The sequence below is a fragment of the Vicia villosa genome, linkage group LG3, assembly GCF_029867415.1.
Source record: "Vicia villosa cultivar HV-30 ecotype Madison, WI linkage group LG3, Vvil1.0, whole genome shotgun sequence".
Taxonomy (NCBI): domain Eukaryota; kingdom Viridiplantae; phylum Streptophyta; class Magnoliopsida; order Fabales; family Fabaceae; genus Vicia; species Vicia villosa.
Window position 1 is genome coordinate 77,618,308 of NC_081182.1, and position 22,280 is coordinate 77,640,587.

General features: G+C 33.8%; 2 protein-coding genes across 2 annotated transcripts; both read left to right on the forward strand.

Annotated features, from left to right (window-relative positions):
- Nucleotides 1-2,824: 2,824 nt before the first annotated feature.
- LOC131661960 (large ribosomal subunit protein uL1z) lies at nt 2,825-4,864 on the forward strand. Its single transcript, XM_058931623.1, has 6 exons — nt 2,825-2,968; nt 3,045-3,091; nt 3,228-3,447; nt 3,868-4,033; nt 4,345-4,550; nt 4,634-4,864. The coding sequence occupies exons 2-6, from the start codon at nt 3,087-3,089 to the stop codon at nt 4,685-4,687; spliced, it is 651 nt and encodes a 216-aa protein (XP_058787606.1). The 5' UTR covers nt 2,825-2,968; nt 3,045-3,086; the 3' UTR covers nt 4,688-4,864.
- Nucleotides 4,865-9,320: 4,456 nt separating this feature from the next.
- On the forward strand, nt 9,321-21,604 carry LOC131661961 (clathrin heavy chain 1). Its single transcript, XM_058931624.1, has 30 exons — nt 9,321-9,597; nt 9,891-10,095; nt 10,975-11,063; nt 11,164-11,242; nt 11,360-11,487; nt 11,926-12,024; nt 12,131-12,239; nt 13,504-13,583; nt 13,668-13,895; nt 13,983-14,048; nt 14,697-14,813; nt 14,984-15,181; nt 15,343-15,459; nt 15,636-15,695; nt 15,901-15,987; nt 16,110-16,193; nt 16,277-16,411; nt 16,507-16,569; nt 16,679-16,783; nt 16,866-16,978; nt 17,098-17,350; nt 17,455-17,591; nt 17,672-17,950; nt 18,029-19,031; nt 19,297-19,782; nt 19,879-20,049; nt 20,134-20,319; nt 20,618-20,740; nt 20,852-20,962; nt 21,112-21,604. The coding sequence occupies exons 1-30, from the start codon at nt 9,553-9,555 to the stop codon at nt 21,262-21,264; spliced, it is 5,109 nt and encodes a 1,702-aa protein (XP_058787607.1). The 5' UTR covers nt 9,321-9,552; the 3' UTR covers nt 21,265-21,604.
- Nucleotides 21,605-22,280: the final 676 nt, after the last annotated feature.

The following is a 22,280-nucleotide window of genomic DNA, read 5'->3' on the forward strand; positions in this document are numbered from 1 at the left end:
CACTCTACATATAAATATGTGATATTGAGATATCATCATTGTCTACAAACAATTTTTTGATAGTATGGTTCGATTTTGTATAAAAGTTTTTATTTCTTTTCACGCCTTTATATTCATTTTTGTGGAAGAATACAAACTCAAATTATTTTATTTAAATATTTAAACTTTTTTTATTGATTTAACTTTTGTTAATTTAATATTTTAACTTTCTTTCTAATTTTATTTTATTTCTTGATATGAATATGGTTTTTTATGTGAATTATGTGAAGAGGATAGATTTATGTTGCATCATTTTTCTTGAGAAGTCAATGAAATGGTTGTTCATGTAAGTATATATTTTTATTTTTATATGTAATAATTGTATAAATCAATTATTTTTCTATTGATATATATTTTTTGTTAGTTCGTTTTTTTATCTTCCTTTCTCATTTTCTTTTATTTATTAATGTGTGGTTATTTTTCATGTAAATCAGAAAAAGAAGAAGATAAATTTAAACAATAAATGAAATGGATGTGCTAACAAACTGATAAACCAATGACATATATTATAAAATTTTATCTGATGGAATACACTGCGACATTTTCTTCAAAAAGATATTTCAAAAACCTTTTGACCTTCATGATTTAGTTTTTTATTTATAACCATACTTATTATTTCTTTAATTTTTTATTACTTATCATTTCCTTAATTTTTTATGACTTATATTTTTTATTATTCATATTCTAAACTAATAATTAAATATGAAATAATATACTTTTATGTAATTTAGAAAAAAATTGATTTTCCATTCAATAATAATTAATTAATAAGTTCTTTGAAGATATATCTATTAAATGATATTGATTTTCATGTTGTAACTTCTTTGATTTATAAAATTTTACATGAAATATTATAATATGATTTAATAATAATAATAATAATAATAATAATTAATATTATTATTATTATGAGTATATTACATGTTACTATATTTATTAAAATGTATTTATTTATTTAAAATAATATTTAAGATAAAGATTCCAATCAATCCCGTGCGGAGCACGGGTCGAGAATCTAGTATTTATAATAACTAACTCTTCAATTGGACTTTTCCCTTATACCCTCACTTACTACTCTGACTCTCTACGCTGTCCTCCCTCTTCTCCCAAATGCCAACCTTACCCCTTGTCTCTCTATTCTCCTATTTAAATTAAATACAAAAATCATATTTATTTTAATAATTAAATAATTTTAGTAATTTTAAATTACTCAACTCATCTCTAATTACTCTCCACACCCATGGTCACACACCCAATCATCCAAAATAATTTAATTTAATCAAATAAATCTCACAAAATTCATTAAAATTATAAATAAAAGATATAATCTAAATTTGGGTGTTACACATATAAAGTAAATTAATTAAAAAACAAAGATCTCTGTTGAAAATATAAAAGAAATTTAAAGACAATGGCAGATATATTTAAAATTTTGGAAAGTTGGAGTCTATTTGTGTTTAGGAGTATGCCTTATAATTTATGTAACTGACTATTTGTTACTTTGCAAGAACTTTTGTTTATAGAAAAAATAAATTAGATAACTGACAGTCTGGCACTCCAATGAGAAAACCACGAATGTGACAATTATTTTAATGAGCTAACCTCATTATTTTGTACTCTCTCTGTCCCAAAATAAGTGTCTTTTTAGTCTTAAAAAATTGTCCCAAAATAATAGTCTCTTTACTTTCCCAATGCAATATTAACTAACTTTTATCAACTTTACCCCTTATCTACACTCTTTTCAAGACATGATAATACTATAACACCCAATAGATATTAAGGGTAATTTTGTAAAAATGTTATCTTTATTGACTCAATAATTACTTTTCTTAATCTGTGTGTAACAACCTTAAACGACATTTATTTTGGGACGGAGGGAGTATGTGATAAATTGACACACACTCCAAAAAATTCTATTTGTCGATTGATATTCCTTCAAAATTGTGTTGTTAGTTAATATTCTCTAAAATGTCAGTGGACATGTTGAACGTGTGAGAAAGATCCACTTTCTTCATTACTTATACAAATATGACACACTTTGAAGTTCTTCATTTCTTATAATCGTGCAATATAACTCACTTATTATGTCGATAAACCCCCATATTATCGAAGCCTTCAATTTTTTCTAGAATATTTATTATCGATAATACCCGCGTAGAAAAATTATATCAAGTTTTTAGGAATGTTTAAGCAAACCGAGAAACTTTTTCAATGTTATTTAGTTGATAATATTGACAATTATCAATTTTTTTAAAAATAATTATGAAAAAAATTTATGTAGAAAAAATATTAAGTGGGGATGACTTTATGATAGAGGTGAAAAACGGATCTGACTCGTCGGACATGTCCGTTTTGTCAGTAATTTTTCTTGAATTGGATCAAGGTTTTAGACGCTCGCTCTCTAAGATGTTCACTCCGTTTTATTTTGCAGGCACAAATATTAACAGTGAGTTTTTAACTTTTAACTTATAGTGGTGCATGGTCTGCATGCCTGCCTGCTCCGCTCTCATTTTTTCTTTTGCAGGATATGGATTAAGCTTTTAGCTTGACAAACTCAACTATGTACGTCTTGTTCTGTCTTATTTTTTTGCACAGTTTTATAGAGTGAGTCTAAACGGAGCGAACATGCCTATTTTCAATTAGAAAAAATTGAGGATAAGAGTGAAAAAATAAAATGATTAAAATATAAATGAGAAAGGGTAGAAGTCACAATTTTTTTTTTTTTGAATTTGGAGGAGCAATGACTTAAGTCTGTGGACTTGTGGTTGGTTTACTTATCCTACATCCACAAAAACAAAGAAGGCTGCGACCCACCTTTGTAGGAAATCAGGCCCGGTCTGCCCCTTTCCAACTCCATCAGTATTCATCCGTCCTTTATACCGCTTCTTCATCTATCTAGCCGCACGAACCAGCTAGGGTTTCGCTTCTGGTAATTTCTCTCCCAAATCACTTTGCTACTCGTATTTCATCCTACTCCGTTAACATTTCCCTTCAATTTTCCGCAGCTGTGAGATCTGTAGCTGATTAGTCACTGATTATACATAAAAATGAGGTATTTATACTCTAACGACATTAGTTGAATTTCACTGCCATATAATTTGTGCTTTGTAATGCATTTTCTGATTCTAGACTCAAGGAAAATTGAAAAGCTAGTGTTTCTGATTTATTAATGTTTGATGGATTTGTAGTAAGCTTTCGAGTGATGCAGTGAGAGAAGCCATCTCAGGAATCATGGGTGATTCCAAGGACAAAGGGAGGAAGTTTGTTGAAACTATTGAGCTTCAAATTGGCCTCAAGAACTACGATCCACAAAAGGATAAACGTTTCAGCGGCTCCGTCAAGTTGCCTCACATCCCTCGCCCTAAGATGAAGATTTGTATGCTTGGAGATGCCCAACACGTTGAAGAGGTAAAGTTCTTCTCCAATTATCGAACTTTTTCGTGAATATTCAAATGTTGTGCTGAAGTGTTATATCCGTGTATATAGATATTAGTTGTGAATGTAGGATTAGAAACACGCAACAGCACCATTGAACTTGTAGATTTCAATAATTATCTGAATAGTGGTTTCAGAATTCGGTTATCCATGTAACTTACTGGCGAATTGTAGGAAGAGGTTTTCCATGTATAGATATTAGTTGTGAATGTAGGATTAGCTACACAAAACAGCACTATTGAACCTAAAGATGTCAACAATTATCTGAACTATGGTTTCAGAACTTGGTTATCCATGTTACTTGTTTTAAAAACACAAAACAACAATGCTCTTCGATAATTATCATTCCAGTTTTTGCCTAGTCATTTGTGTTAAAGTTACTCCAATTCGCAGGCAGAGAAAATAGGTTTGGAGTCGATGGATGTTGAAGCTTTGAAGAAGCTCAACAAGAATAAGAAGTTGGTGAAGAAACTTGCCAAGAAGCACCATGCCTTCTTAGCTTCTGAGTCCGTCATTAAACAGATTCCCCGTCTCTTGGGTCCTGGTCTTAACAAAGCAGGCATGTTTTTATCCCCTGGCTTAGAATTTTGGATATTTTGATCATTTTATATTTTGATAGCATTTAGCACAGCTGTTTTGATCATTAGATATGATGTATTGGAGTCTTTTTATTTGTCACTTGTTAATTTATCTTTTGATTTTAAATACTAGCATCCTAAACATTTTGAGGATTTGGCATGGTTCGTCCAGTGAATTAACTTTAGATTAAAATGTTTATTGTGTCTTAACTTTAGATTTCACAATTTGATTTCACAATTTTCAATTATGGCTGAAGTTGTTGATTTTAATATATTTATATTACTTTTTCAGGTAAGTTTCCAACACTTGTCTCCCACCAAGAATCTCTTGAGGCCAAGGTTAATGAGACCAAGGCTATGGTCAAATTTCAGCTTAAGAAGGTGCTCTGCATGGGAGTAGCCGTGGGTAATGTTAGCATGGATGAGAAGCAGATCTTTCAAAATGTTCAACTCAGTGTTAACTTCCTTGTCTCTTTGTTGAAAAAGAATTGGCAGAATGTGAGTATATCATTTATCGTTGAGTAAAATCTTTGCTATGTTTGCTTCTATTCATCTTAGATAATTTGCTCTGCTGATTTCAGGTCCGTTGCTTGTATTTGAAGAGTTCAATGGGGAAGTCTTACCGTGTGTTTTAGGGTGTTTATTTTATGATCAATTTCCAAATATTCAGCGGCTTGTTCCTCTTAGCATTAGTTATCCTAATAGTTGGATATAATATTTCATCTTGTAACAATTTTGCTGGATTATTTATTGTTAATTTTTGTTTTCATGTTCAAATACTTAATTTTAAGCTTGTTGTTTTTGGTGCTCTACTCATTTCTGATGGAACTTGTTGAATTTATAAATATGATGATGTAAACAAATCTTGTGTTGCAGCATGAAAACTTGTGTTTCAAAGCTCTGTACAGGATAAGCTCATTATATTCAAGGCGAACTTATCTTGTAACCCTGATAATTTTTTCAAAGACGAAGTTATCTCTCTCTTTGAGAGTAATATTAATATCTATTTGATATTCATTTAATGAGTTCAGACTAATTTATTTTTGATGTTCATTTAAGAAGTTGAGACTTATTTCTTTTTGATGTTCATTTGAGGAGTTGAGATTTCTTAAAACATTTTTTTTAATGCGCATGGACCTCAATTCGAACCTTTAATTGGGTTAAGAAACCATAAGTCTAGTTATGATACTATATATATAAGTTTAATTGAAGCTTTGATTTTTTTTAACAACTTGGTTTTTTTATATCAAAGTTTCTGCACTCGCATTTTGTGTCTTTTTTTGTTTAATGCACAATTGTCTTATCAATAAAATTCATCTTCATTTTTTGGTCAAATTATTTGCCATAATATGGATCTCATACTCTATCCGAAAGAGTTCTTACTCCTGTCCTTCTGAAGTTTAGGACAATCGTACTTGACGTGTCCTAGTTTGTTGCATTCATAATAAATGACTTCTTTGTCGGTAGACTTCTGTTGACCAGAAGTAGACTCAAAGCGACCATCAGTCCTTTTAGCGCTTCTAATTTTGTTGCCTTGATTTCTCTTTCAGAGACGGTTAACCCTTTTGAACAGCACAGACAACTCATCTTTAACTTCATCAGAATCTTTTTCTGAATCCTCGATCTCTTTAGCCTGAAGAGCTTTGGCCTTCTCAGATCTTCTGACACATTTGAGCGCAATAGATTTTCCTCTCTTATGAGGTTCATCATGTTCAAGCTTAATTCCATGGCTTCTCAAGGAACTCACTAGTTCTTCTAGAGAAGTGTTGTTCAGATCCTTTGCTAGCTTGAGTGTAGTTACCATAGCCCTCCATTTGGATGGCAAGCTTCTGACAATTTTCTTCGCATGATCTGATGTGGAGTAAACTCTGTTCAGAGCTCTCAGTCTTGCAACCAAGGTTTGAAACCTTGAGAACATTGTCTCAATTGTTTCATCTTCCTCCATTTTGAAGGCTTCATACTTCTGAATCAAGACCGACGCCTTGGTTTCCTTGACTTGATCATTACCTTCACGAGTCATTTTAAGAGAGTAAAATGGAATTAGCTGAGTTCTTATTTGTGATCTTCTCATACTCAGTGTAAAAAATATCATTCAACAAGACGGTTCTTGCTTTATGATGATTCTTACGATCCTTCTTTTGTTGATCAATTATAGCTTTTCCTTCAAGCTGCTTTCCATTTCCATCTGTGGAGTGTTCATAGCCATCTACTACCATATCCAAAAGAACTTTATAGTCTATCTTTCCAATATTAAAAAATTTCTCATCATCAAAGATGAGAGGTTTAAAATTATAGATTTCATTTGAAACTGAAGCAGGAGGTGGTGGAGTAGGATCAACCATAGTGTTTCTTGAAACTCGTCTGGATTTTTATCCGACACGGTTAAGTGTATACAACCAAAATTGGAGATCTGATGCCAATTGAAGGTGCGAGAAACACAAGAAATGGGGGTTTGAATTGGGTGGCACCAAATATAATCTTTTCGCAACACACAATATAAAGTTAACAAGTGAGTAAAAATAGATGAACACAATTTTTTTTATCTTGGTTCAGTGTTAACTAAGTTACTTCAGTCGACCCGCCAAGGTGATTTTTCATTCTTATCAAGGACTTAATCCACTATAACTAAACTGATTATAGACAACCACAATGACCGCAACCACTGTCTTCTTGAGACTTCTGACTAACACTAGTCTCTCAAGAAAACAACGACAATATGCGTATGATCAACCGTGCTGACAACCTCAACAAGTTATGTTGATCCTTATCGTGAAACCACTATGACTGCAACCACAGTCTTCTCGAGGCTTATGACTAGCACCTAGTCCCCTAAGGAATCTAATCAACCACATTGATTACAAGTGTGTATTACATGATGCTTCTAATAAACATATTACACAATGTTTAAGTACAACAACACAAAAGTCTTGATAAGTAAGATACGAACAAAAAACTCTTTGCTAAAAATACAAAACTCTACAGAGAATTTCTCTAAACAGAGTTTGTGTAGCACTTTGGTGTAGTTTTGTAGAACCGATTCATCGATTTCAAATTCTTCTAATGACTTCCGTTATAGAGAAGGATAGATCTGTTATAGGGTAGGGTAGAATATGAAAGCAAAATACAGCTGTAAAGTCCCCAACGATCATGGTGGGGATGGTAGATAACAAGTACATGTTAGACTGTCGTTATGCCTCCCTATAAAAGTAGAGGTCACAATTTACGTTAGTACTTTTATGCTTACCATCACACGCAAGTTGTCCTTTATCTTCTAAGCCTTTAGGGACTTTTGATTGTATGTTGATTGAAGTATGTTGTAGATGATCATAACTTGAGTATGTAGAACCTAAGTCTTTGAGTCTTCAAAACTTGTTCAGTAGAACCTTGGCTTCAGAGTCTTCAACACTTGATCTTGAGAAGCGGTGTCTTCAGATCTTCAGAACTCGTTCAGCATAACCTTGTCTTCAGCATCTTCAGAACATGAGACACAAAAGCAAAGTTTTAGAAGCTTGTCTTCAGATCTTCATAACTCGTTCAACAGAAGCTCTTGTACGTTCCTTAGAACCGTTGTAGAAGTAGTGTTCCAGAATCTTGACTTCCATTGTAACACAACACTAATATTCTTTTAGAGTGTTAAGTTCAGAAGTTGATGACGTCGCACGCCTTCTTATCAGAGTCAGAACCTGCAAGACAAAAGCCACACACTAGAAAGAATTCGTTAGCGGATACAATTGTTCCTTAAGATAACATGTAACGTTATCATCAAAACTCAAGACCAAATGCAGAGCCTATCTCATTCTTATAAAAAGATTCACAAATAAATCTTTTAGTTAAGGGGTGTTGCGGTGTTTTGGAAAAAAAAAGAAACTTAATTGCTAATATAAACGTGAGAAAGATAAAAAATAGAAAAAAATCGGGTTAACAAGATACTCTATGGGACAAGTTATTTTATTTTAAGTGATTTAAACTTTTAATTACTTTTGCAATAGATCGGATGGTTATACGCACGTTTCACAGGTGAATCGTCTAATTGATGACTCACTCTAGAAGCCATCATAACTTATATATTATAATTTTTTCATTTTTATTTAAAAGATATACAAATCAATTTTAATTAATTGATTAATAGTAAAACATTTATTCACATATGTATGAAGCTTTTTAAGTGATACATTTCTGAAAAATAATGAATAATTGTAAAAGAAAATTAGTTAGTATAATATAATCGTTTTAATATTTCTGTTGATGATTTTAAAAAAACTTAATTTATGCAATTATTTTTATGCTCAATTTTTTAATGCTTTACTTTAAGTGATTTTTTTAAAAAAATAGTGAATAATTGAAAAAAAAAACATTAGTTAACAAAATATATTTTAAGAATGATTTTTATAAAAAGTTATTCAAAATAGTAAATTAAAGTAATTTTTTTAAATTTTAAAATATATTTTTAAAGTTATGTCTTAATGTAGAAAATATGGAATCACACAAAAAATAGAAGGAGATTAGGCTAAAACTTACTCAAAAAGAAAAAAAATCTAAAAAAACCCAAAAATTTATAGTAACAAAATTAAATATTTAAAATAATATTTTATAAAAAATAATTTAAACTGTATAATTTTGAATTCTCTAATATATGCTCTAAAAATATAAGTGATGGTTCTAAAAAAATAGTGAATAATTAAAAATAAAACTTTAGTTAGCAAAATATATTTTAAGAATAATTTTTATAAAAAGTTATTCAAAATAATAAATTAAAGTATTTTTTAAAATTTTAATATATATAAAATAATGTCTTAATGTAGAAAATATTGAATCAAACAAAAAATAGAAGAAGACTAGTCTAAAACTTACTCAAAAAGAAAAAAAAAAATCTAAAAAGAACCCAAAAGTTTATAGTAAAAAATTGAAATATTTAAAAAAATATTTTATAAAAAATAATTTAAACTGTATAATATTGAATTCTCTGATATATGCTCTAAAAATATACAAGTGAGCATGATCATATAATTGTATACTACTAAGAAAAATAATACAGTCTTTTATCTTTAAGGAATAAAATAAAAGTAAAATTTATATTTAAAGAAAAAAATAAATACAAAAAAATAGGTTGAGCTGTCTTAAAATCAAAGCAAGCTAGCAAAGGGATTAGTAAATACTAGTAACGTCTCTTCGCGAATCATGTTCTTTTCTGCAATAATTTAATTTATTTTTAATAGAAAATTACACCCGCTAATTGCTTTATTAGCACAGTATTAGTGACATAACCCGATATCTTTGCTTCTCTGTCATTTTCTTTTTCAAAGAATTTCCACTCTTATTCTCTAACCCCGCTTTATTAGTGTCTCTAGCACCTCTTTTTCTTCTTCTTTCACTTCTCTCTCTTTGTTTTCACTTTCTGAGTCCAAGTTGCTTCCAGATCTTGACGGTTTTGGATCCATTTTTGACTCTTCTTCTTCCAATTCAATCACCGCCGTAGATCTCACCTCCGATCCAAATCACCATGGCGGCGGCCAACGCTCCGATCCTCATGCGAGAAGCTCTCACCGTCAGTTCTCTCTCCTTTACACTATTTCCTCATTTTTTTCTTTGCTCGTTTACTACTATTACTATTTCTCAACTCATCCCAATAGTGACAACACAAATCACATATTGATCGGTTATGATTTTTCAATTAGAGTATTATAGTGTGGTGGATTTTACTATAGTACTTTACTTTGTAGTGGTTGAGTTTGCTCAGATCTAATTGATTATTGTTATTGTTTCTGAAATTTATAGTCTGTAAATTTGATGTGAAGTTGTTGAATCTGTTTTGTTTTGTGATGTGATTTGTAATTGCAGTTGCCAAGCATTGGTATAAATCCACAGTTCATCACATTCACGCATGTGACGATGGAATCTGATAAGTATATATGTGTTCGAGAAACATCTCCGCAGAATAGTGTGGTTATTATTGATATGAACATGCCAAATCAGCCTTTGAGGAGACCGATTACTGCGGATTCTGCTCTTATGAATCCAAATTCTAGAATTCTTGCTTTGAAAGGTTGGCAACTTTTACTTTATGTTCATCTTTTGAACTTGCATTTCAGTATTGATTTGAATTTTGTATGTTACGGAAAATATCAATATTTATTTGATTTGATTTCTGTTATTTACTACCCTCAAATATAGAAAATATTGGAGAATTCAGTTTTTGAAAATTTGTAATACGGTTTCCCATAAAACTTTCCATATTTTGTTTTCTTAACCCATGGTCCTATTTCCATTTATGCAACTATTTTCCTGAAAGATAACTGCCTAGTTCCAATTCGTTTAACTTCGACTAGGAGCAGACTAAAAATTCTTGTAGGTACTTGCTTCATGCATCCCGATTGCTAGTGGTAAATACTTGTGAAGACCACATCGTAAATTTGGATTTGTAGGTTTTAATTCTGTGTATGAATCAGAAGGCCATGTCGTAAATTGATGTAATTATATTCCTGAAATGACACTCACGTCCATAGAGGCGTGCTAAAATGATACTCACCTGTTCCATTTTTTAACAAAACACTCACCACTCTTATTTGTTCGGGAAATTGCAGTCACCTTTTTAAGTTTGTTTAAATGTCACACACCCTCTATTTTCCTACAGAGTAGAGGGAAGAATGTTTGCATAATAGTGAGGGATATGTTGCATTTAATCTCATCTCAAGGGAGGTGGTGAGTCACGAGTGCAATTTACCTAATTATATGAAGAGACAAAAATCAATACTTCTGTTTTTATATTGCATATTAGGGCATGAGAACTATTGACTTAGGAAGAAAAAACTGTTATTAAGATGATATTAGTTGACAATGCTTCCAATCATTTGCGTTGTTTTCCTTATTTATATACCTTGAGAATTACGAATATATTCACTTAAGCTATATTATTCTCTTGAAGCCCAACTCCAAGGAACAACTCAAGATCACCTACAAATATTTAATATTGAACTTAAAGCAAAGATGAAATCTTATCAGATGCCTGAGCAGGTACCTGTCGCATATTATTATATTGTATGCATGAATTGCAAAATATCGATAATAAGGACAACCTTGTTAATCCTTGTGAATGTCCTCATTTCATATGCAGGTAGTTTTTTGGAAGTGGATTAGCCCCAAGTTGCTGGGTCTTGTGACACAGACCTCTGTATACCATTGGTCAATTGAAGGTAGGATAAGGATTAAATACAATTTGAGTAACTCTTTATGGATTGTTGTTCTGGGCATCTGTAGCTTGTTTGCAAACTGGTAACTGGTGTCTTTGTATGTGATATTGTAACTTATAGGTGACTCTGAACCTGTAAAGATGTTTGAGAGAACAGCAAATCTGGCAAACAATCAAGTAATTAATTATAGATGTGACCCTACAGAAAAATGGCTGGTCTTGATTGGTATTGCTCCTGGTTCCCCTGAGGTATATCTTTGATATTTGTTATGTTAAGAAGGTTATCACGGTGAATTAGACTTCAAGTGTCAACTTTAACTCCTATTCCCTTGGTCTTTCATATTCTTTGATTAAATTTTCTGAGTAAAATCTGTTGATACTTGTTAGATATAAAACTGAGCAACACAGACTTTAGTGCAATTGATCCTTGGCATTAGAGCCTCTTTGACTTAATAGTGGGGATCTTCATTTTGTTTCGCTCATTTTATAAAATATTGTATTTCAATACAGTGTAATATTGTGCTTATGTACGAGGAGGCATGTTAGATATACAGCTATTTTTATTTCAACTAGCTGATTAATACATCAAGTCAGTTAGTTTTTGAAAACAATCATGATCTATTTTACTATAACTTTCATGAGCCTGATCTAGTTTGATTTATTTCTTTATATCCTCTTGCATTATAGAGGCCACAATTGGTGAAAGGAAACATGCAACTCTTCTCTGTGGAACAACAGCGCAGCCAAGCTCTTGAAGCACATGCGGCATCATTTGCTCAATTTAAAGTATGCCTCTTTGTGCATATGTTTTTGTTTCTCAATATTTACTTGAATAACTGTACACTACTTTATCGTTTTACTATGTTGACAATGTTGAATTGTTTTTGAACAGGTTCCTGGGAATGAAAATCCTTCTACTTTGATCTCTTTTGCCACCAAGACACTTAATGCCGGCCAAGTTATATCCAAGTTGCATGTCATTGAGCTGGGTGCACAGCCAGGTCTGCGTAATTTTTTGCTGTCACGTTTACCTCTTTTGTATTAATCTATGAGTACGGCTGTAAGATTAATCTGTCTTGTATTATCAATTTAGTTGTCACATGTTGAGTTCCGAGCATGCTTTCCCCTATTAAATAGAAATATAAATTTTAAATTGGTAGATCAGATTTTGAGATTAGTCAAACAACGAGAGAAGATTTGAGGATTCCGTTGTAAGGAGAGTAGATGAGATAGAGAGTAGTCAAACAACTCGAAGTAGGAGGAAGACCTAGGAAAATTATAAGAGAAACCATTAAGAACTCGAGATTAACAAGTTGGATAGAAACATGGTCTTTAATAGAACGTTATGGCGTGATTTGATCCTTGTAGCCTACCTCATTTAGTGGGATAAAGCTTGGTTGTTGTTGTAGTATAAATTTTAAATTGGTCATAACTTGTATTTCAAGAGGTATATGAGAAAACTAATCTTTCTTAAAGATGCCCCTAAAACAGAACTTTTTCTTGCAATCTAAAATTCTTCAATTCTGAATAATTATGTTATAGACTCAACATTGTGGGTCGATGAATCAAAGTGATCTTGTAGTGGACTAAGCAAATGGAGGATGTTACTCATCATTGTTGATAGTTTTAGTTAATGAAATAACTTGCCTTATGTTGCTGGGGCATGCTCCTGGGATTACTTTACGCATGAATGATCTGATTGTAACAGACTTGATTTCTTTTGGAGGTTAATCTCGGATAACGGCTTAGTGCTGGACCCCCAAAATGCTATAGCAGCATAGCGGATAGTGGGATGACCGCTATTGTGAAGACTAAAAAACAATGTATATAGTAAATATACATTCCAACAGCATACATAAATACTTCAAAATATAAATTACAACATATATAGTAGAATTCCAGCAGTAATCATAAGTTCCAACCTACTGTTCCTCTCCTGCCATGGCCAAACTTATGAAGGATGGCGGCACCATACGTCGAATATCGCTGTGCCATATGTTGGATTTTTGGCTCTCTGCCATAGTCTGCCATCGATACAACTCTTTGGGCCTTCAATGAATGATAAGGCTATGGAGCTTCTCTAAATACATGTTAGGCTTAAGTGGTTTTTGGTGGTTAATTTCACAATTCCTAAAGCAGGAAGTTAGTGTGGGCATTTAAAGATTGATCAGGATATTGTATCAATAATAAATCTTTTGTATCATTTATAACTTGTGATTCAGTTGATAATCCTTCTGGGATTTAACTTTCCAAATTTGTTGGCAGGCAAACCTTCATTTACAAAGAAACAAGCAGATCTGTTCTTCCCCCCTGATTTTGCTGATGATTTTCCGGTTTCCATGCAGGTAGAGAGGAGTTGATGTTTGATGTTCTATTTGGTTAACTGTGCAAATAGTTGCTTCTTAATTTGTAATTTGTTGTTTTGGCAGATATCCCACAAATACAGTTTGATTTATGTGATTACCAAACTTGGTCTCCTATTTGTCTATGATTTGGAGACAGCTACTGCTGTATATAGGAACAGAATCAGTCCCGATCCTATATTTTTGACGTCAGAAGCTACATCAGCGGGAGGCTTTTATGCCATTAACAGACGGGGCCAGGTGTTACTGGCTACTGTTAATGAACAAACAATTGTGAATTTTGTCAGTGGTCAAGTATGTTCCTAATCTTGTCATTACTTCTATGATGTAAAGAGGAAAGAAATACGCACTGTTACTAATTTCTGTTGGTTATTATCACAGTTAAACAATTTGGAGCTAGCGGTAAGTCTTGCCAAGAGAGGAAACCTTCCTGGTGCTGAGAAGCTGGTAGGTCAATTTCTAATTAAAATATAAATATGTTTTTTTTGTCGTTGTCATATAATTTTATATAAAGTCCCTAGAAATTGAAAGTTAGATGCAATTTGGTTTCCAAGTGTGGATTTGCATGAAGTCTGGCTCCATGGTTTTTCTAGAAAGTTCAATATTTTAATAGATACTTTGATAATTTTTTATGCTTGGAAAAGATACACACTTTGTACAAGAAAGATTATGTGCATGTTTGGATTGACGGTGAGTTTGGAAAAATCACGGTGTGGGACTGTGATTTTAGCGAAAGCTACACTTTGAAGCTTTAAAAAACTCACCGTCAATTCAAACATGTACTATGAGGGTGACCTGAATGCTGAGTTGTCACCAATCTGTTGGTATAAAGGGCAACCTATTGCTGTTGATCACCACCATGTGAGGTCTGAGGGTCAGACCCCTAGTGGATCTATTGTAGGCAGCCTTGCATTGTATTTACTAGAGGCTGACCTCCATTAACATTGCAGCAACACCTATCATTGTGCCGTGGTTTTATTTTGGTAATTTGCAAAATAATTGGAATTGAATGTTATATTGGATTATGCATTAGACTCTTCTGAAATTGTTTTTTTGTTTCTGTTTTTTATTAAAACATTCTTGTTGACAATACAGGTAGTGGAACGTTTCCATGAACTATTTGCTCAAACAAAATATAAAGAAGCAGCTGAGCTTGCTGCTCAATCTCCGCAAGGAATCCTTCGTACACCCGATACAGTTGCCAAATTTCAGGTTTCTTGATAGGATGTAGCAATCAAATATTTTTTCACCCTGTTTCTGCAGCAAAATATATGCAGACAATCATCTTTTTCTTATTTTGAGGGATAAATGTGCTGCACTGTTCTATTTTTCTGGTCAATTAGACTATAGTGGTTAGGGTTACAATGTTTTCTATGTTTCAGAGTGTTCCTGTGCAAGCTGGGCAAACTCCACCACTGTTGCAGTATTTTGGAACTCTTTTAACAAGAGGAAAGCTGAATGCTTTTGAATCACTGGAATTGTCACGGCTTGTTGTGAATCAGAACAAGAAAAATCTGTTGGAGAATTGGTTGGCAGAGGACAAGCTTGAGTGCAGTGAGGAGCTTGGAGATCTTGTGAAGGTTGGTTTGCAATTGAAAATTTGAAATTTGTTTATTATTTTTTTGCTTCTTTTCCTTTCTGATCTTTTTCCTAATGACATACTAGTACTATTTCTAGTTGGGTTTACTTATGGTCAAATGGCATACATTTTTTTTAATGTCATTCATGTTCTCCATTGTAGACTGTGGATAACGATCTTGCTTTAAAAATATATATCAAAGCCAGAGCTACTCCAAAAGTCGTTGCTGCATTTGCTGAGAAAAGGGAGTTTGACAAGATTCTGATATACTCTAAGCAGGTAGAGAGGGCTTGTTTTCTTATCAAAGAATGTTGATTTTAAATTCATGGGATTGTTTGTATGGGCATTATATTGTACTTCGCCTGTATTACTGAAGTTCTATTATATCTTGCCTTTTCATTTTCCTGGAGTCAATCAAGCCTTAACATTTTCACTACTCCTGACTATCTCTATAGGTTGGATATACACCTGACTATCTCTTCCTTTTGCAAACAATTCTCCGGACAGATCCTCAGGTATGTCAGAAATCTTTTGCAGTTCGTATTGTTCAATTATTTAAGTTGAACTATTTCTTGGATTACTCCCATTTCTCCCCATCTTGTAGATGGTAGTCACTGATTATTTTTCTCTGCACCATACATCACTAATTTATTTATTTATTTTGATTTGACAAATTATAGTTGTGCAAATTAACCACTTTTTTTCATTTTTGATTTGCAGGGTGCTGTTAATTTTGCATTAATGATGTCTCAAATGGAAGGTGGCAGCCCAATTGATTACAACACCATAACTGATCTGTTTCTTCAGGTTGTTATCTGCTGCAATTAATCTATTATATGGTGATCTCGTACTGTAATATTCCTGCAATTTTGCAATGTGTTACTGGACGGTCCATTTATTAACTTATGGTTAATTTTTTTCCTGCTCAGAGAAACCTGATCCGCGAGGCAACTGCTTTTCTCCTAGATGTTTTGAAGCCAAATCTACCGGAGCATGGATTCCTTCAAACAAAGGTTTCAGTCATTTCTAATTTGCTATAGGCGTTTTACTCTTGAATTTTTTTCTCTGCACTAATTCAATCTTATACATTGTTCAGGTGCTAGAGATAAATCTTGTGACTTACCCCAATGTTGCTGATGCAATTTTGGCCAACGGCATGTTTAGCCATTATGACCGTCCTCGTATTGCCCAACTCTGTGAAAAAGCTGGTCTTTATGTGCGAGCTTTGCAAGTAATGACCGTCATACTTTTCTTTCTCTATGTTTTCATTTTCTAGTCTAGGGCTGAAAGTCATCCCTCATATCGATTGCACTTTTGTTGGCGCAGCATTACACAGAGTTACCAGATATAAAACGTGTGATTGTAAATACACATGCAATTGAGCCACAGGTTAATATTTCCCATTGCTTTTATTTTTTTCATGATATTTTATATTAAATTATATCGATTTCAATGTCATGGTTTAAACATGCTTAGTCATGTTATTTGGTTTTTGCAGTCACTTGTTGAATTTTTTGGTACTTTATCCCGAGAATGGGCTCTAGAGTGTATGAAAGATCTGTTGCTGGTCAATCTTAGAGGCAACCTACAGATAATTGTGCAGGTATGGAAGTATGATTTTTTTTCTTTCCATAACTAGAAATTAGTACTACATAATTGACTGAAGCTTGCGTACGTTTGTCCAGGTTGCTAAAGAGTATTGCGAACAACTGGGCATTGATGGTTGCATAAAGATTTTTGAGCAATTCAGGTCATATGAAGGACTGTATTTTTTCCTTGGTTCCTATTTGAGTTCCAGGTAATTATTTCATTTTGAAAGATTTGTTTTAGCTTGTGGACAAATGGATCCCATTTGCACTGAAGATTGTCCAATGCATATATCTGCTAATATTTCTTTTTCTGATTAATATGGGATAGTGAGGATCCCGACATTCACTTTAAGTACATTGAGGCCGCAGCAAAGACTGGACAAATTAAAGAGGTTGAGCGTGTGACTAGAGAATCAAGTTTCTATGACCCTGAGAAAACGAAGAACTTTCTGATGGAAGCTAAGCTTCCAGATGCACGGCCACTGATTAATGTTTGTGACCGATTCGGATTTGTTCCAGATCTAACACACTATCTATACACAAGTAATATGCTTCGCTACATTGAGGGTTATGTCCAAAAGGTATTATAGTTTGCATTTATATTGTAGCAGCCCTTTTTATTGCAATGCCAATGGCGCCATCTATTCTCTCTGCTGCAGTCATAACGCTGTGCCTTGCTTTATAGGTGAACCCAGGGAATGCTCCTTTAGTTGTTGGGCAGCTGCTAGATGATGAGTGCCCAGAAGATTTTATCAAAGGATTAATTCTCTCCGTTCGTTCGTTGCTGCCAGTGGAGCCCCTTGTGGCGGAATGTGAGAAGAGGTGGTATCCATTCTCTAATACAAATAATGTTTTGCATTCAATTTTTCTGATTTTTCTCTGGTATATCTTTTGGAGTGCAGGAATCGGCTTCGTTTGCTATCACAGTTCTTGGAACATCTTGTAAGTGAGGGAAGCCAGGATGTGCATGTTCATAATGCACTGGGTAAAATCATCATTGATAGTAACAACAACCCAGAACATTTTCTCACTACAAACCCATACTATGATTCCCGAGTTGTCGGCAAATATTGTGAAAAGCGGGATCCTACTTTGGCCGTTGTGGCTTATAGGCGAGGACAATGTGATGATGAACTTATCAATGTGACAAATAAAAATTCCTTGTTTAAACTACAAGCAAGGTTTGTGGTGTGTATATATATCTTTTACACAATAATTATCTGTGGCTCCATTGCTTACATGTTATGTTATCGCTGCAGATATGTTGTTGAGAGGATGGATGCTGACCTTTGGGAAAAAGTTCTTATCCCTGATAATGCCTACCGAAGACAACTTATTGATCAAGTTGTATCCACCGCTCTTCCTGAAAGCAAAAGCCCTGAACAAGTATCTGCATCAGTTAAGGCTTTCATGACTGCTGATCTACCTCACGAGCTGATTGAGCTTCTTGAGAAGATTGTGCTTCAGAATTCTGCTTTCAGCGGAAACTTTAATCTTCAGAATCTTCTTATTTTGACTGCAATAAAGGCTGATTCATCCAGAGTAATGGATTATATCAATAGACTGGATAACTTTGATGGTCCCGCAGTTGGAGACATGGCCGTTGAGGCTCAGTTATATGAGGAGGCGTTCGCAATTTTCAAGAAGTTCAACTTGAATGTTCAAGCAGTCAATGTCTTGCTAGATAATATTCATAGCGTTGATAGAGCTGTGGAGTTTGCTTTCCGAGTTGAAGAAGATGCCGTTTGGAGTCAGGTGGCCAAGGCTCAACTCAGGGAAGGTCTAGTTAGTGATGCAATTGAGTCGTTTATACGGGCTGATGATACCACCCAATTTTTGGATGTCATTAAAGCTGCTGAAGATGGCAATGTTTACCAGGACTTGGTGAGATACTTGCTGATGGTAAGGCAGAAAACAAAAGAACCCAAGGTGGATAGTGAGCTTATTTATGCATATGCAAAGATTGATAGGCTGAGTGACATTGAGGAGTTCATTCTCATGCCGAATGTGGCCAATCTTCAAAATGTTGGCGACAGATTGTATGATGAAGAGCTTTATGAGGCTGCGAAAATTATATTTGCCTTCATATCTAACTGGGCTAAATTAGCAGTCACACTTGTGAAGTTGAAACAGTTCCAAGGTGCTGTTGATGCAGCAAGGAAAGCTAACAGTGCCAAAACATGGAAGGAAGTTTGCTTTGCATGCGTTGATGAAGAGGAGTTCCGTTTGGCCCAGATATGCGGGCTGAACATTATTATTCAGGTAATATGTTTGATTTTTGTTTATTCCTTAACTAAATGTAGAAATGAACTTTTGAAGTTTTTTATGTACTCAGATGTGATCTGATTTCAATTTTAAAAATTGAATAATTTGAGGTTATAGAATGTAATGAAAAAATGACATCCGTTAAAGTATGTTGTGAACTTGAGATGGTGGAGAGGTTTTGTGATCATTGCTTTGATCTATAGTTAGTAAGCTTATTTATCATATTAGTCTTTCAAATGCTTAAAACGTCAATTTTTTGTAGGTGGATGACTTGGAAGAGGTAAGTGAATATTATCAAAACAGAGGCCGCTTCAATGAATTAATATCCCTCATGGAGAGTGGCCTAGGATTAGAACGGGCACATATGGGAATATTCACCGAGTTGGGAGTTCTATATGCTAGATACCGTCCGGAGAAGCTTATGGAGCATATCAAACTATTTGCAACCCGGCTCAATATTCCTAAACTCATAAGAGCTTGTGATGAACAACAACATTGGAAGGAACTGACCTATTTGTATATCCAATATGATGAGTTTGATAATGCTGCAACAACCATCATGAACCATTCACCTGAAGCATGGGATCACATGCAATTTAAAGATGTTATTGCCAAAGTCGCTAATGTGGAGTTGTATTACAAGGCTGTTCACTTCTATTTGCAAGAGCATCCAGATCTTATCAATGATGTTCTGAATGTCCTTGCACTTAGGGTTGACCATGCACGTGTTGTTGACATCATGCGAAAGGTAGCACCAAGATTGTCAAAAATTTCATTAATCTTGGTTTATACATTATAACCTGTTTATTGTATTACTCAAATGTTTTTCTGTAACATTCTATAGGCTGGTCACCTCCGTCTGGTTAAACCATACATGGTTGCAGTTCAGAGCAATAATGTGTCAGCTGTTAATGAAGCCTTAAATGAGATATATGTTGAGGAGGAAGACTATGATAGATTGCGCGAGTCAATCGATTTGCATGATAATTTTGATCAGATAGGCCTTGCACAAAAGGTGAGCTGCATTTATCCTCCACGAGATCATTCTTTGATTTAACTGTAGTAATCTAATATATCATTATCATCATATGCATTACAGATTGAGAAGCACGAGCTCCTTGAGATGAGACGTGTTGCTGCTTATATTTACAAGAAGGCAAATAGATGGAAGCAATCCATTGCCTTGTCAAAGAAGGATAATCTTTACAAAGACGCAATGGAAACAGCATCACAATCGGGTGAACGTGAACTTGCTGAGGAGTTGCTTGTTTATTTCATTGATCAGGTACCAAATTCAGTTTCAACTGCATATGCTTTATATGATCTCTTTTAAGTCAGACATTGGTCCAGCCTAAGCCCTGGATGATTTTGGATTGATTCTAGCTCTTGTTTCAACATGTGTTTTCTGAATGATAAATCATCATGTTTTGGATGTTGCTTATTGGTGCTTGTGTAGTTCCAAGTATTACCTTTTGAGTGATGATATTTGGATATTTTTAGACATTGATATGATATGCATACAATCGAGTATAGTCAATCAATATATTCTGATTTCCAATATTTGTTTCCACATGCTTATGCAGGGAAAGAAGGAATGCTTTGCCTCGTGTCTGTTTGTTTGCTATGATTTGATCAGGGTAGATGTTGCTCTTGAACTGGCTTGGATGCATAATATGATTGACTTTGCTTTACCATATCTCTTACAGGTTTGTAATATTTTTGTGCTTCTTGCAAAACTAATATACAGTTTATATACATGTCTTTTTCATTTTGTTATCTAGTTCTTTTTTTTCACTGTCTTCTCTTTGCTATTGTAGTTTATCCGTGAGTACACCGGCAAAGTTGATGAGCTGGTGAAGCACAAAATTGAATCACAGAACGAAGTGAAGGCTAAAGAACAAGAAGAGAAGGAAGTAATTTCACAACAGGTAATTTGTTTGCTCATTTTATGTTACCTACTAATAACTTGCCATTTCAATGATTCTATCTCTCCTTCATCCATCACTCTTAACAAATTGAGCTGTATAATACTAGTATACTACTGAATACCTATTGAATAAAATATGTTCTGTTGCAGAATATGTATGCTCAGTTATTGCCCCTTGCTTTGCCCGCACCACCAATGCCTGGAATGGGAGGCGGCGGTTTTGCCCCTCCACCTCAAATGGGCGGAGGATTTGGGATGCCTCCAATGCCTCCTTATGGCATGCCCATGGGCAGCAGCTACTGACAGGCAAGGAACGGACCACGATTTATTCAGCACTGGACTCAAGTCTAAAATTGGAGACCAGTGCAGCAGGTTCAATGTTTATATAAATTTTCAAGTGGGATATTAATGCAGTATTCTTTCTCTGCTTCTGATGAGGTGGAGGCTTAGGTCAAAATAATTTCGAGTTTCTGTTTGGGGGTTTGTGCTATAGTGATATTTTTTTGTAGATGAGGCATTTTTTGGGCTGCTAGCAGCAGAGGATTTTCTGTATGATTTTTATTGTATTTAGATGATTTGGGTCTCTAGTATAATGCCAAATGGTTGGCTTGTTTGTTGCGTGTATCTTTTCTTTTCTTTTTTTTTTTCTTTATAAAAAAAACACGGTTTATTGAGACTTATTTTCGTTTTGAGCTTATACACATTTCCGGTGCTGTTAGTGTACATCAATTTGACACACCTGATTGAACTATTGTACCCTACATGTTTTTACCAATTTTTATAATTGCTGGCTTTTGTGTTGTTTACGAAGTTTTTAAATTTGATCTTAATAAATTGATGGCTTAGTAGTGTCCTTGTAAACACTAGCGAAATCTAGTGTGGAGAATTCCGTACCCAGTTATCCAATATGTAACCAATGTTATTTTTGTAGCTTTGGACTTGCATTTATATGTTTGATTATCAAATTGTAACTAGGTTTTTATCAAGCAGTTGTTTTTGCTTTTTTTGTGTGGCTCTTTTTAGGTTTATTGAGTAATAAATGTATCTGGTTTATATAAAAGACCAGATATATTTATTATTCAATGAACTTAAAAAAAGAATATTTGCCTATTTTATATGTTGTGTTCAAGGGCAGGCTACTATACGCACAAGCTCAAGTCCCCTATCAAACTCTATCAAAACCGAATTGTTTTGATTTAATTTCTGTTGGAAATCTTGGAATGATGATGACTTGAAGTGGAATTGGAATGATTTATTGATATTAAATGGACAATAAATGAGCACAATAAATGAGGACAAGTAAGAATTAATATGGAAGT

Excerpts from the sequence above, each read along its gene's own strand:
- LOC131661960 (XM_058931623.1), top strand. Across the intron at positions 3,448-3,867 it reads ATGCCCAACACGTTGAAGAG|GCAGAGAAAATAGGTTTGGA; the intron begins GTAAAGTTCTTC and ends TCCAATTCGCAG. Across the intron at positions 4,034-4,344 it reads TCCTGGTCTTAACAAAGCAG|GTAAGTTTCCAACACTTGTC; the intron begins GCATGTTTTTAT and ends TTACTTTTTCAG.
- LOC131661961 (XM_058931624.1), top strand. The coding sequence starts at position 9,553 with ATGGCGGCGGCCAACGCTCCGATCCTCATGCGAGAAGCTCTCACC. Across the intron at positions 15,460-15,635 it reads TTCTGATATACTCTAAGCAG|GTTGGATATACACCTGACTA; the intron begins GTAGAGAGGGCT and ends CTATCTCTATAG. Across the intron at positions 20,963-21,111 it reads AGGAAGTAATTTCACAACAG|AATATGTATGCTCAGTTATT; the intron begins GTAATTTGTTTG and ends GTTCTGTTGCAG.